This window comes from Trachurus japonicus, chromosome 1, assembly GCF_045865225.1.
Source record: "Trachurus japonicus isolate A0001 chromosome 1, Traja_1.0".
In the NCBI taxonomy this organism is placed as follows: Eukaryota; Metazoa; Chordata; class Actinopteri; order Carangiformes; family Carangidae; genus Trachurus; species Trachurus japonicus.
The window spans coordinates 828172-844234 of NC_140907.1; the positions used below are offsets into that span (position 1 = coordinate 828172).

The 16063-nt window shown below is 40.7% G+C and overlaps 1 protein-coding gene and 1 long non-coding RNA gene across 2 annotated transcripts in view; both read right to left on the reverse strand.

Annotated features, from left to right (window-relative positions):
• LOC146991054 (uncharacterized) overlaps positions 1–16063 on the reverse strand; it is a 607823-nt gene that overhangs the window by 99797 nt on the left and 491963 nt on the right. The window lies entirely within an intron of this gene.
• sorcs3a (sortilin related VPS10 domain containing receptor 3a) overlaps positions 1–16063 on the reverse strand; it is a 272255-nt gene that overhangs the window by 49435 nt on the left and 206757 nt on the right. The window contains exons 7-10 of the mRNA XM_085792439.1: positions 15608–15726; positions 11587–11676; positions 9665–9844; positions 917–1063 (exon numbers count right to left, since the gene is read on the reverse strand). Of these exons, the coding sequence (XP_085648565.1) occupies positions 917–1063; positions 9665–9844; positions 11587–11676; positions 15608–15726 (536 nt within the window). The remainder of the gene's footprint in view (positions 1–916; positions 1064–9664; positions 9845–11586; positions 11677–15607; positions 15727–16063) is intronic.

Here is a 16063-nt window from a genome sequence, read left to right on the forward strand (position 1 = left end):
AATTGGATATGGAAGGCTATAGGGCTTTTAATTTGAAGGGCCAGATACAGGAAGTCGTGACACTCACTCGCTGTCAATTTTTTTGTTTTTTAATTTTTTTTACAAGGTCTCTCTCTTTTTTTTTTTTTTCAAAACAGACTTTTACCGATCATGTTGTTACAGATGTTTCTGGTTTGGAGACTCTGGTGTAAAAGTACGTATCAGCGCTGTTTTCAACAATTAGCATGTGCTAACTAATCGCCATAAATGACGACTACTGGTCGACCAAGAAAATCTATGGTCGGGGGCAGCCCTAGATTACAGATAAAGAGGTGACAGGCCTGCAGAGATAACTTCAGATGGGGAAATTAAAGAGCAGTCCTTATCAACACCAACGATGGACTCTTGAACGTAGCCCTTCATCCCCGACTATTACTATTACTATTAATTCTGTTAATTTGTTGCTCGTTGGCCAGCAGGTTGTAGCGGGCAGCGTACAGCTGTGAATGCATAAACCAATGTGAGTGTGGAAGAGGTTCCATCAATGCTTCAATTAGTGGAGAAGTCGCCCACTAAAGCCATCAGCCGTCAGCACTGTGGTCAGTGGTCAAGTAGCACTCATATCACTTATAAAACTCACAAGATGTACAGTTGTTAATGAGTTAATCTGTGCATATACACAATATATAAGACTTTCCACTGTAGTCACTATTGTAATCCCTAACAACCTCTTGTGCATAATTATTAAGTCTAATTTATCTCATTGTGTCAGAACACTGTCACAGCGGGAGAACAGTCCCTTTCTCTGTAGCTTCATTAATCACTTGCTGCAATTAATTTCACAACAATAACTAGTTCTGAAAGTTACACACACATTTGTCTTCACACATGTTTACACTAATATAGAAATGTAAACATGTTAGGTTGTGTATCTTACCAATATGCAGTGAATGTCGTTTCCATCCAGGTCGGTAGCGGGGGCCGGGAGGAGCCTCCAGTTGCGGCCCTTGTTGTAGGTGATGTAGGTCTTCACTTGGTTGTCTTCCCTCTTGTTAGCAATTAACATGCCTTTAATTCCTGCCACCTGATGGACACATAACAGATTGAATTCCATCAGTATGTTTGTATTAGCATTCTATATGCAACTAATGCTCCTATCACAGCTGAGTCCTCATCAGCGGATGAGACAGCACACCCAGCGCTCTCATCAGGAGGGGCATTCTGAGTATTGAGGCAACAGTTTTCACAACACCAAACGGAGTGTTCATCCTGTCTGTGTGTGACGGTCTGGCAGAGCCACTTACATACTCTCATACTGTCTTCACTGCTATTTTGCAACTAGATAACATCTTCAGCTCTGACATGAGAAGTCAGTAATTGTGGGTTGGACCACACCTTTCAGTTTCTTGATGTTTGTGTACGTTTGTGATGATACCATCTGTCCACAGAATGAGAGGCATAACAACCACCTACCATTCATACTACCTCTGTAGCAGTCAGTCCCTGCTCCAGCAGTTGAAGAAGTCTCCAGGAGCGCATTCTGACAAACAACAATCAGCGCAGTTCCTGCTCTCAGCCATGCCTGAAGCCCCCCCACCATCCAACCGTGAGGGATTTGAGTTTCCACCTTAAAGGTGTTAGCTACAACTTTAATTCATCCGGCCAATACAGTAGGTGTTGCACTCACCCTCGCCCGCTCTCGCTCCAACCTTCAATTGGCTCTATGCACAGCTCCACTACTTCCTGAACTTGCGGCTGCTCTTTTATTTCCTGTCTTACATTATTGGACAAACTGATTAATCCAGGTGTGTCTGAGTAGTCACAATGGTCAGACACACCTGGAGTTTGTCCAATAATGTAAGACAGGAAATAAAGGAGCTGCCTTAAAGGGATAGTAGCATTTTTTTTAAAAGTGGGGTTGTATGATCTACAAATAGCCCCTAAGTACTTTTATTGCAGTAGAAGACTCTCTGCACTCCTCCCGTTAGCAACGCCAGCCCATAGCCCTGCCCAGAGATTTACAACATACAGTGTTGTGAACAGACCCAAAGAAACGGCCTATTTTCGTGGCCTAAAAGAGGTTTTACCTGAAGAAAAATACACAGTTCCATTGTTCTCTATAATATAATTTTTTCCAGCCCCTCAAAGTGCAGGAATAACGCAGTTTTTATTTGGACCCAGAGAAAGAGTCGCGGCCGCCACAGACTCGTTTATTAATGGGAAACGCTGGATGCGCTGGTTGATAAGTTTGGTTTTTACCAGACCCATAGCTATAACATTCCCGCTGGGACTGTGACTAATGGATTTCAGATGGTGCGATATTTGCAGTTATCTCATAGAGAAGCCCAATGTGTACAGAAACAACAATTTGCATATAAGTCTGTATGTGCAAAACTTTTGAATTTTTTAAAAATGTATATATGTTTTAGTTTTATGACACCGGTGCTGCACAGACTCTCACCACCTTTAGGACCTTCGGGACCTGGCCTGGAGCCATAATCTTCTCCTTTTTTTGGCAAACGGATGAGATCCCCTCGAGATATTATACAATTTCTACCCATCCTTTTGCCGGTTTGTGCAGTTAACAGCACAACAACTCCCTGTCCTTTTCATTTGCTGCTTGACTCCGCTTGTAAACAATGAGAAATGTCCTCCTGCTTTCTGCCCCCTGGCTGCACGCGCACATCCGTGATGATGCTGCACAGAAACCCGTCTATAGGGAGCGGCTAGTAGCTAAAGCTAAGCTAACGCTAACCGTATTTAACGAGCAGCAGCTCCAGTGTTGACAGTACCAGCTGACCGTTAGTTAGCTTTGTGCTACTGCTAATGACAGCACGATCAGGCTCCCCCTGAGCTCCGAGTCACGTGACATCAACGTACTAATGCTGTTGGTGCAGAGATCATTTCCTGTCCACATTGCCAATACATATTTCGGACCCGTCAACATTTATATAACAATTATTTCTACATACTTTTTTTTTTCAGTAAAATTAATACGTTAATTCTTCACCCCTCTAGACATTCTGTGGATGTATTATTTTTTTTGTAAAATGTATCGTTTCAATGAAAAAGCTGTAACTATAACCATCTGCAACAGTTTTATTCCATCATGGGCTCAGAGTCTGATTGGCTCACTGACCTGTTGTTACTGGAGCTCCAGAGAGAGAGATGTAAAACTACACGCAGATGGTTCTGGGCTGATAAAACCACAGATACATCTTCTAATAAATCAACTCTTCAAATAAAACACACAAAACATGTAGAATATGAGACCTTCAGAGTCATCTACAAGCTTGTTAGGTTTTATGAATGCATTTTGCATCATTGTGAATCTATGATGGTCGCGATAACAGACAGATAAATACATGCAAAATGACTCAGTGCAGCCACTGAGATAGTCCAAGTCCATATGGTGCCATGACACACACACACACACACACACACACACACACACACACACTTATAAAGACACATGCTCTTCCAAAACCTTCCCTGCAAGTTGTCTCTCAGGGATTAGACCCGTCCTTCAGTCGAAACCAAAGCGTGATATGCAATGGAAAGGACAGCCTCTCCAAATGGTTACCATAGTGAGCGGCTGCAGTTGGATATGTGTCCCTCCCTGAAGGGGCATGTCTGTATAAGTGGCACTAATAGGCAGCACATTTGACATTGTCATAGAAACATGGTGCTCAGGATGGATGCCACTAACGAGGGTCCAACCTGACCTGTCAGTTGCTGCAGTAATTATTTATTGCCTCCACCTTCTCAACATATAGAGATGTGCAAACACACACAGACACACACATATACCTGCTTGCAAACAAGGAGAATCACTCATGCCCACTAGCATACATTTCCCTCTATGCATCACTCACATCACCAACGCTGTCCTGGTTTGCTGACAAATTGAATGATGCAAACATAGATCTCTCTTCTATTCTATAGATCTGATCACTCTTCACAGCACAACACTAAAATGGCTAACACTTTACTTGAATACGTGTTCATAAAACAGACATAACACTGTCATGACCATGACATGACACCTGTCATAAACATCAATTAATACTGACAGCTGTCGTTAAGTGTCATTCGGTAAGTTATGTCACTTTTGATGCAAAGTTGACATTGTTTGAGATGTTTTTGTTATGACAATGTAGACAATTTAAACTGTCATAGCAGACCTAATTGCCAAACTTTAAAAATTATGTCAAGTTCTTATAACAAGGACATCTCAAATAATGTCAACTTTACATCAAAAGTGACATAACTTACCGAATGACACTTAAAGCAGAAGTAAGCGGAATGTTTGTGTTAATATAAGTCTTAAAGGGATAGTTCACCCAAAATTAAAATTTCACTCATTATCTACTCACCCTCATGTCGACTAAGGGCATGGTGGTATCCATTCACAACCATTATATGGACAAATACTGCTGCGCAGACCCCCCCCGTAACTCAGAGAAGGCAAGGAGGAAAATTCTCACAGCTCTTAGCTGACATGAGGGTGAGTAGATAATGAGTGAAATTTTAATTTTGGGTGAACTATCCCTTTAAATAGTTCTATCTTCCGACAGCAATCACTTACATAGAGTGTTTGGTCTGAAACACGGGTCTGTCACTCTGCTCTGCTGTAAGCCGAAGAGAAAACTTTCCTTGTATCCTACAACCTTTATCCAATGAGGAGAGAGAACGGCAGAAAGGGGTGGTCCTCTCTGTGTGTGCAGCCAAGGGATGCGTGTGAATGTGGTGATGTAGGGACAAGGGCGGGGACTGCTAACTCCATCTACTGACAGGAAGTTAGCCAAAACGACCGGATGGCTTACTTCTGCTTTAACAGCTGTCATAGTATTCATTGATGTTTATGACAGGTGTCATGTCATGGTTATGACAGTGTTATGTCTGTTTTATGAACACGTATTCAAGTAAAGTGTTAACAAATGATTCACCAAAATCTTAATCAGTCCTCTGTCTTTCAAGCGTGGAAAAAGCCGCCACCTTAGGGACTGAGACAAGGATACCAGCGAGCTCTGGGACACTGTTAGATCCTTTCTTGATGTAAAACACACAGTTCCTTGGCTGTATAAGCTTCTCCTTGCCTATCGCATCTTTTCAGTTTAGTCATCCACACCCACCTATATCCCTGTTGACATACTTTACCGAGAGTCATTTAACTGAATAAATGTCATTTGTTGTTGTAGATTTTGTAATTGTTGTGGCTGTTGCTGTGTCTTTATTATTCATGCAAATAAATATATATAAATAAATACAAAATAGTGTTTTAGGTGTAACAGAAACTTAAAACATATATGATACTATGAGTACCGATAATAATCTAGATGACCTCTACTGCTTCACCTGACAACCTGGAGTAAGCAGGGGGTGGGGGGATTTCAAGGCCTGGTCCAGAATTTCTCATGGTGGAAGTAAGCTTAGATGCTTCCAGTTCAGGTTGTCCATGTGTTTCACTATTTATGTAGCAAATTTATGTTACAATAAAAAATGCATGTTTAAAACACATCTAGGAAAGAGCTTTCTTTTTTTTGGCACACAGCCTGCATTTGAACCTCTTAACATCCTCCCCCCATTGAAGAAAACATCTGTATTTGCTGATACTGTATAATGGGCTCTGTTGATTTAGTGTTGTTAAGATACAATGGGGAATTCTTAAATAAAACATACAGTAAGGAGCCTGGTTTGACTGGTCAGCATTTACTGCAAGCGGAACGTCTGTGCATGACCCACATGTCCACATATAAGGGAAAAAATAAAATGCAACCACTGCATTTTATTGCATGCCAAAACAAATCCCTGTACATTTACAATAAAGCAACACTTATTGATTATGGCCATTATCAGTTGATTTATTAATTCTTGCCTGCAACATTGGTTTCATCTTCACTCAGGTGTCTGGGATAAGATCCAAGAATAGAAGAGTCTCAACAATAGTCTCCACTAAAAACAAACCACGTCATAGGCTATCTCTATTCAGAGCTGTTCATAGTGAGGCAAGAAGAGATCAAAAAGCTTTAATACTATAAATCCAAAACAATCAGAAGTAATTGTGAAAAAGCCACCTGTTAAACCACATCTCAAAGTGAAGTGAAGTTTTGTGGATGATGCAGAACCCTGATGTCAGTAGAAAATTAGTTTCTAGAAGCATTGTTAATCTTGGAGAGCAGAGAGAACAAAGACTGTCTGGAAAGCAACATGACTTCTAAGTTGAGGAACAAAACATCTCTGACATATTTTGCTGATCCTCCCTCTGGTATGACCAGAGCCGTGCCTTCTCTTTGGAACATTAGGTCTGTGAAGTGCAGTTTGTTCGGCTCTAACAGCAATAAATGGGATGAGTCCCACAGCATCTTTTGATGTGTATTGGGTCTGATCTATCAGAGACGCAGTGTATCATCCGGCTCTTGTTTAGGTTCAGATCAAGAACAGAGCTGTGACTGTGTGACAAATACAATTAAAACGACTTATCATCTCGTGCTGTGTGTGGAAATGCCTTAGCTACTGTTGCATGGTAATGGGCGCTGCACACAAACACCACATACTGTGCATGAGAAGTAATGGCATTGTTAATTACCGCACCACTGCCACTGCTGCTGGCCAGTATCTCCCTTCCCTCACTCTCTCAGTCACACCTGCCAGTACAGGCGTGATAAACTGGTTTCACCAGGGAGTGGAGGAGGAGGGAATTCTACTTTCCTGCTGAATGCAAATGCAAACACATGCGATTGCTAGCCAGTAAGCTACCAAGGTCATCACTATATTTATGTTAACTGTAAATCACATTATTATTTGAAAGCAGTCACTCGTAGTGTCAAATCCACAGAGAATTATCACCACACTCTGTTGTTCCCTTCAGCTATACAGAACATTTTAGACTGTGTTCCACTCTACTGCATTTTAGTTTTAAAGGGATACGGCAACATTTTTTTTCGTGTGTCTTGCCTCACTCCCGAGTCCATGACAAGCAGATAGACACCATCCTTTCGACTGTGCGTGCAGTAATAAGGGAGATACGGGCAGAGCTGGTGCACCGCTAATTAGCTTAGCTCAAATGCTGGAAGTGCATAGGTAGTGTTAGCCTGCCTCCACCTAAAGTCATCAGGGAAACTCTTCAGCAACTCTAAACGGAAACCGGTGGGTCGATCTTCGTCTCAGAGCTGACAAAACTCTCCGGTAAGGCATCTTGAGCGGTCAAATGCCGGTAACGGGACGAGATCGGTCAAAACGGAGGGTTCAAGCAAAGACGGTTTATTTTTGGTTCAAGCTAGCTACATCGAGGGTAGGTTAGCTTCCTATTTCAAAGTAATAGCACAAATTCTATCGTCATGGTTTTCTGTTTGTAAAGGGCAACAGGTGTTTTATTTTGTGAAAGTAACCGGAAGTGCGTTGGTCACAGCGGCTAGCTTGAGTAGCACCGAATTCGTCCGAACTAAATTGTAAAAAGCTGGTATTTAGACAAATTAACGACACACTGCTGATCTAAATGGCTACTTTCTCGCCTAAAAATGTTTGAAATGTCGATAAAGTGATATATTTACAGAGTTTAGAGCTAAAATGAAATCAGCTTCTGACTGCTGATTTCGGCTTGGGTAGGAGGCAGGCTAACACTACCTATGCACTTCCAGCGAAGTATCCAGGCGATACAGGCTCTATCTCCCTTGTTACTGCACGCACAGTCGAAAGGATGGTGTCTATCTGCTGGTCATGGACTCGGGAGTGAGGCAAGACATGAAAAAAAAAATGTTGGCGTATCCCTTTAAAACACATCCGTGGTAGTGCTGCAGTGTATATCTGCAAACATGATAGCCTACAACCTTTTAGGGTTGTCGTGAGAATCAGTATTTCGTTATCAAGTCGATGCAAATTATGTTGACTGTGAATACCGAATAAACAGCTTTGCCCTGACGTAGGCAGTAGACACAGTCTGAAGGGGGGGGGGTCTCGGTGTGGCTACAGTTGAACGTGAATGCAGCTGGATCCAACTGCCTGCTGTACGACACAAGTTTGATTGAGTCACGTAAACATGACATACTGTACCACAAGTCTTTTTCTGGTCAGTCGTCATTGAAACATGATGCTCTGCCAGTGGTGCAGCATGAAAACAAACTTGTGTGAATCTATCTGAGTTTGAGTTATCTGTTAGATCCATGGTGTGAATGTGGGCCGTACAGTACATGCTGAAAAATATGTATGTATGTATAAGTATGTGTGATAACAGCCTTAAAGTGAATTAATGAGAACAAAAGTTATCTTGTTGAACGACTTCAAGCATACAAACAATGACTCCATGACTTTCTGTTTGTGCTGAGCCACATTTACCATTTTAACAGTGTTGTTAACTTCATGCTGCTGCTATTTAAATTTTGAGAAGTTATTGAAGCTCAGTGGAGCTTAAATACTTAAAAGTTTGATGTTCAACAGTTTTGTTTTGTTTTTTAAAGTAGTGAATTTAGAAGTCCATGAGTTTGTTTGTTTTATGAATTTTATCGTGGTATCTAATGAGTATGGAGAATCATGGAAATAGGGGAGAGTGGGGTAAGTTGAGCCACTTTTTGTATTCAGGATCACTACATCAAGACAATTATAGTTTTGTTGCTAACTAACACATCTGCTCAGGATGTTTTGCATCCCTACAAATTAACAGAATGAGTGTAAATATAACTGTTTAAAATATAGCATGTTCAAAAAAAGTGGTCTTGTGACTCAACTTTGGGGAGTTTTGCAATTACGTGGCATCTTGGGAAGAATCCCAGATATTTTTCTTTGAAAGTAAAGTTTGGCACACTATAAACAACTTTTCCTGTTTATAGGAACATACTTACTGTAATCACAAACATACAGAATCTTGATTTAATCATTTGGACATATACAGCCAAAATACATTCATTAAGTGTATAGGATAGGTGGCTCAACTTACCCCTGGCCAAATGGATCAACTTACCCCACAGCTACCTTAGCTTGGGTTTATTGCTCTCACAGCTAAAATGGTGCAGTTTCATGCTAGGTTTACTACCTCATGTTGTAGCTCATAGATACCACAACCCATGTATAAAACAAATTTGCAATCATCTCTTTTCGTCTAAACACAATTCTCATGAAACTTATGATCGACAAAATTCACTCTCAAGAGTGAAAAATTATTTTTTGGTCATAAATGTTAAACCACTTTACTCAGGTGGTTCTAACCTTCACAGACTCCATGAAATGATGCCTGCCTCCCAGATATTTGGTTACATGCTAACTTTTTCCTATAGTTTCCTAGAAACAAGGGGTGGGTCAACTTACCCACTGGCTCATCTTACCCCACTCTCCCCTATTGTTATCAACTACTGGAATTCTGGTAGTCAGGTTGACAGGCCAACAACCTTTAGATAGAATGATGTAAACATCTGCTGATTGACAGGAATATGTATATTTGTATCAGCAGTGGGCATTTAAAATGAAGTAGTCCTTGTTTCAAAGAGGAATATCATGCAGGGCTTAGAGGAAAATTCATCTGTAATAATGTAATTGTTGGGTCACTTATATTGATTAACAGCTGTATTGATGCACCCGTCACAGACACTGTAAAGTCTTATTATTATTAGCAATGGACAATAAAAATCATCAATTCATCATCATTAGTCAATGAAAACCTCACTGACTGTATACATCGTCATAGGGTGCCTACCTCATACAGGTCTAGCATCTGGTTCCCTCCAATGCCCCTAGTGGTCTTAACATTTTCCATGGCCAGCGTGAAGAAGATCCCTCTGGTGTCAGACAGGTAGAGGTTGTAGGTGTCGTTCTGGTTCCACTCCTGCACCGCTGCAAACACCTGCTTCTCATCAGTGCTGACGATGTGTAAATCCTATCAGAGAGCAGGGACAGATTAAGAGGAGTTATGACTGGAGGTGGAGAGGTGACGGATTAGAACATGCTGACTGTGGCACTGGTCATGAGATCAATGCTGTAGTGTGAATATAAATGGCTGATGAGATATGATAGATCACCCTGGAGCTTTCTGTCAGTATGCTACTGTATACTGTCACTTAAAGTCTGGAAAAGTAAGTCTTTAAGAAGAGTACTCCAGTTTTAAGGGAAAGATACTTCTAAATTGTAATGCATTTTTTTCTACCAATCCAATTAATGTTTCCAATGTGACACCAACAAAATTCAAACGCTCACAAAAATATGGGGATAGTGCCTTATGGAGAGAATAGTCTAAGCTATGGTTTGATTTCATGAATATCTGAAAAAATTAGTTCTGTCGATCTCTTTGGATTTTCTCCTGACCGATAAAAGGCTTATGTGATAAATGCTGATGGAAACACTTCTTTGACAGATAAATGTGAATTGTGATCACGTTTTACGTCATTTCCTCTATGTGTTTCTGGCTTTTCAAAGACATGATGGGAGTATAAAAAGAACCTGCCTACCCTTCATCTTAGCCTTAACTATTTACATGTCATTGCATTTCAATTGATAGGACAGTCGGAAAGACAGACAGGAAATGGGGAGACAGAGGGGAAACGACATGCAGCAAAGGGCCGCCGGGGGAATCGAACCGGGGCACCTCCTCAACCTCAGTGAGCTATACCGCCCTGATGCCACTGGCGCTGTCCTCTGATGACAGCTTGATATGTCTCAGTTAGCTGGCACAATCAGCACTATTATAACTTGTGCAGTATTTACAATTTGTTGGTCAATGTTGAATGTTTGCTATAAAGCTAACTTAACATGGCTGGCGTTCATATGGCTCACTGGTTTCCAGGCAACGACTCCAGTGGGTCGTCACACTTTTGGCTTGTGCACATTTGGTTTTGCAGTTCATTGTGGATATGAATGGAAACCCCTTAAAATGCAAGAAACGTATTGAATACAGCAATATGATGATAGAGCAGAGTGTGACATCATTATGTATGGATTTTATTCCTTGGATGAAAACATTATTCACATTAATATTTTTAGCGATCGTTAGATAATTCAGTAACACGTTAGATTAGGGAATACATATTCACTATTAACTAGGTGCTTATTAATATGCATAAAAGTAGCTTACTAGCTCCTTATTAGTAATTATTAAGCATGTATTAACACCTTATTCTACATAGCCTTATTCTACCTCTATTATACCATGAATTAAGATTTTTCCTGATATTAACTCCTAAATATGGCTTATTCATTGTAAATTAATGTATTAATGCTATACTAATTCAGAGTGATAAAGGTGAAAATTACTGTTTTTGTGCTACTGCCCCTGTACAAGGCCCCAATAACCCACTGGTTATTCACATCATTATTCAGAAACAACAATGCATTAGTTTACAATGAATAAGCGATCATTAGGAGTTAATATGAGGAAAAATCTTAATTCATGGTGTTATAGAGGTAGAATGTAGGTGTTAATATGTGCTTAATAATTACTACTTATATGCATATTAATAAGCACCTAGTTAATGGTGAATATGTGTTCCCTAATTTAAAGTGTTACAGATAATTTGACTGACAAGTGGATGGAAACATTGTGTGTGAGTCTTAGAAAAAATACAGTAATAACAGAGTGATAACAGAGTGGCAGGTGAAAACCCTTGCCTTAAAACATGCACTTACCTTGGGCAGGGAATATTTGGGCAGTTTGATTTGTATGAATGACTCTCTCTTGTAGGACACGTAATAAGTGGCTCGACCTGACGTGGGAACCTACACACATAAAACAAAGTCCGGTTAATTGCATGTTAGATACTCTCCTCTCTACTATCTGGGGCTTTGGTTTAATTTGAGCTTTTCATCTGATTTCCACAGTGTCTCTTGGTACTACTGCTGTGATGGAGCGAATACAGAGGACACCTTGTACCAAGACCTCATGTCCAACCTCATCACTGACACCATATTGTATTTGATCTAATCAATTAAGATCGTGGGTGTCGACACACACGTCAATCACCTCTTTCTCTCTGCGGTTTTCCAGGCGCTGCTGGATACACACGGGGAATTTCTTTTTCTTTGTTCGACTTGGCCATTTATAGCAATGTCCTGGCTTGCATTCAGAGGACGCCGCCTTCCCCAGGTGTCAGTGCACTTGGTGGTTTCAAAGTGGACTTTGGTAAATATCTCGTAGAACAATCAATAGTCTCATTATTCTTTGTCAAGAGAAATCTTTAAGTTGCCTACCCAAGCTTCATCTGCTGTCTAGGAAAAAAGGAGTCGTCCTTAATGATCTAAACCCTTTGCAAACACTCCAAGCTGTTACTTGTTAGCTTATGCAGCAAGAAAACACAGCCATGGTGGGTGTTGGAGAATTGTCATTAGCCTCAAGGCAGTGAAAGCTGAGCACTTGATACACACACACACAGACATACACACATGCATAGAGACACACAGAGCAAAGTGAGATTGCAGAACTGAAACCCACTCTCCACTCCTATCAATAACAAAATGAAATTCATTGTAGGAAAAACCTTCAAATCCAACTTGGAGCTCTTTGCTGAAGAGGAGTGAGTCAGTATTAATGTTGTATGACAGGACTGATTCTTTTACTCATCTTGTAAGTGCCTCAAATGGGTCAGAAGAGAGAAAACAAGCTCTGAGCGGAAACATAACGGCCTAGTAGTGAGCACCACAGAACAGTCCCACATGCAATCCAGTGAAGGAGCAGGAGATCGATGGCGGGGTAACCAGAGGCGGTTTGAACTTTAAGAGGAATTGGTATGATTGATTTTCCTTTTTCCCATCCCTTTCAGGATCTTTCATCTGAGACGCGTACGTGTTAAAATGTGGGGGTACTCAAATTGAAGGGGGAGGTTTAGGTTGAGTGCTTGTGAAAGACTTCAGAGAGGTCAAACAGGATTTAAGGATCTTTGGAGAACAACTCTATTTTTTCTCTTTGTTTAATGTGCTGAGGGGTTCTGGAAGAGGGGCCTGCTGCCCGTAGGCGGCTCAGGTAAGTAGGTTTCTGAAAAATCAAGTGTTCTGGTGAATAGTGCCATTGAACAACTGGAGGAGCGCCGTTACACCAGCTACACCAATAGTAGAAGGAAGAATTTTGTGATTAATATTTCCATTAGTGTAATGTCCTCAAATACGTAGTTTGTACTTAGGTACATGTGGAACCACAGGTCGCAGTTGAGTGACTCATGGTGCGTTCAAGACAATTCGGAAGTCGGAAAAAAAATGAGCTCCGAGTTATAAAAAATGAATTGAACGGCGTGGAACTCGGAAATTACAGGTCGGAAACTCCTTTTCAGAGCTCCGACTTTCCGACTTGACATCACGACAACATCAAAACATAAACGGTTAGAATTTGAACATTTGAAGTTATTTGTTGAGGTTTTAATGTATATGTTTTGTGTATTATTGCAGTATATGAAATATGTTTTAAGGTGTGATTGTTGGATTGTGTGAAATTGTGGTCTTCGTATGTAACGGAACGTTTAACGGTTATCAAGGCTGTAACGTTATATGTGCACTCATCTGCAGCGTCTCCTCTCCTCTTCATTTGCCTCTAAAAAAAACATAATTTACTGCTGCATATATTTTTCATATTCAGCGTAAGCCACAATATGCCAAACTTCCTTCGGGTATCCATGTTTTTTCTCTTCCGAGTTCCTGCAGCGTGAACGCAATGATGTCAGAAGTCGGAAAGTTGAGAATTCCGACCTCCGAGTTGTTATGAACGCAGCATCAGGTACAGAATGTTAGCACAGGCTGATGTCTGACTGTGTGATCCTTGGTGCACTATGGAGAGGTGAGGGGTTCAGGGTGTGTGGGATTTTATAAATGATGCTTTCCAGCATGTTGTAATTGTGTCAGGCAAGGGTTTTGGAGGTCATCTACTCTCATCATCTACTTTCTGGAGCAAGATTTTTTTTTCGGAGCTTGTTCCGGAGCCTGGCCTTAAATACACACTTTCAAGAAGGGAGAAAAACCAAGACACACACACTTTTCCCATAAACACAGGTGCTGGAAAGAAGTAAAACTGTTATTGTGGATTAGCCTCATGATTATTCTAACTTTTCCTGCTGACCTTTCAGTGTAACAAAGCTAATTAGCACAATGTCGAAGTAGATTATCTTCATTCTGTCCCTTAACTGCATCTGAGTTACTTAGAATTCAGGACATTACAATTTTAGATTTTTTCTGTCACAGAAATCACGATTAATATGACACACTATGCAGTGGCTAGGAATCAGGATGAATATTAAAACTACAAATACTTGTGGGTGATGCGAGAAGCTTTCATGCTGAGCAAAGCCTTTGACAAATAAATGTCCAAATCTGAGCTCTGAGTAACTCTGCTTCTTTTTAGCTTCTTTTACTTTTTTATCCAATGCTATCACAAGTTACACACATCAACCTGCATACAAAACCACACGCTGCTTCTGCAGAAAGAACTGGACTCACTATGGCTGATTAAGTCAGCAATTTAAAGGAGAAGTGCTGTTTTTTTTACAACCTTGACTTTATTTTTGGCATAAAATATGGTTTATACGGTTGATAATATGGTTTACTCCCCCATATAACTTTGGTGTCATCAGGAGTACTTTGGATGATATTTAGATCCATTCAAGAGCCACGTACAGTATATCCATATAGTGGGAGTGATCAGGGCACCGGAATCTGCCACGAAACTTGTTCATTTCACCAATATTTTGTTATGATTCAATAATGCTTTTCCACAACAACAACACCACCAGTTACCATCTTTTCGCAGATGTGCAGTGGTTTGTTGTTTTCTGGCCAGATGTTCCTCTCTCTGCCTCCACATCCTCCTTTCAAAGAGCTCCTCAAAGTCGTCATCCACAAACTCAAAATCTGATAAATATTCAGCCATGTTGCACAAAACTAGCAGGAGCAAATTCCAGGTAAACAAGCCGACTGTCGCAAAAAAAAAAAAAAAAAAGCTGATTGTCAGTGAGTGAATGAGCTTACTTTAAATTGCTTTACACAGAACAATACTGTCTAGCCAGAGGTATTATAGTTATACAAATTATACAAAGAGGGAGAGTGAATGAGGCGTGCTCAATCTACAGACCCCGGATGACGATAACAGGAAACTCCAGACTCAAATGTGAACAGCACTAGTGAATCATGACAACATGTTGGTGAAATGAACAAATTTTGTGGCAGATAATGTGTTATTCAGAGGTTGCATTTTGGTGCCCTGATCACTCCTACTATAAGGATATACGCAGATCTCGAATGGATCTAAATATCGTCGGAAGGACTCCTACTGACACCAAAGTTATATGGGTGAGTAAACCACCATATTTTATGCCAGAAATAAGGTCCAGGTTGTTAAAGACGGCACTTCTCCTTTAACATTTGGCATGTGTTTATACTGTTGGAGGGATCTGGAGAACCTGGAGAGAACCCACACAGGCACAGGGAGAACCACTGTTAAAATTAGGGCTGCACAAATGAGCTAAAGTTCCCAACCAACCCGATCAGCCACACTGGTTTGGGGCCAAAAATATGTATATATATTGTGCAGCCCTAATACAAATCCACACACATTCACACATTTCACATAAACTTATCAATTGAGCAGTGGTACCCCGACAAGCACTGAATGAAGCTCTGCTCTGCCAGTATCTACAGCATAGCCAGAGGGGCTGAGTGTTCAGGACCCTACCTGTATGAATATGTAGTCATCTTGAACTATCAAAGAGCTGATGTCGATGTATCCTGGAAATGGGTAGTTCCTGTTAGCCTCCGTGCACATCTGGGCTCTGCATGTGACGTACTGCACATCTGTCAAATAGGAAACATACAGAATGCACAAGAAATTCACATTACTAATATTATTATGCTCCTCGTGCTGCATGTTCACACGCTGTATATAAGGCTGCACCAAAACTTTGTCTGTAACAAGTGATAAAATGAACGCAAACCCAGCTGGGAACTGCTTTTGACTGAATTACATCAAACAATATTCATGTCTTACTATGGTGGCTTCTGGAAGTAGGTATTTGCACACTGAGTTTCATTGTAAAATTGTAAATTTTCAATGTACAAAAATGTCCCGTATTTGCATATCACTCTAGATTCAACTGTGTCTTTGCAGCTTGTGTCCTGAACCTTGGATCAT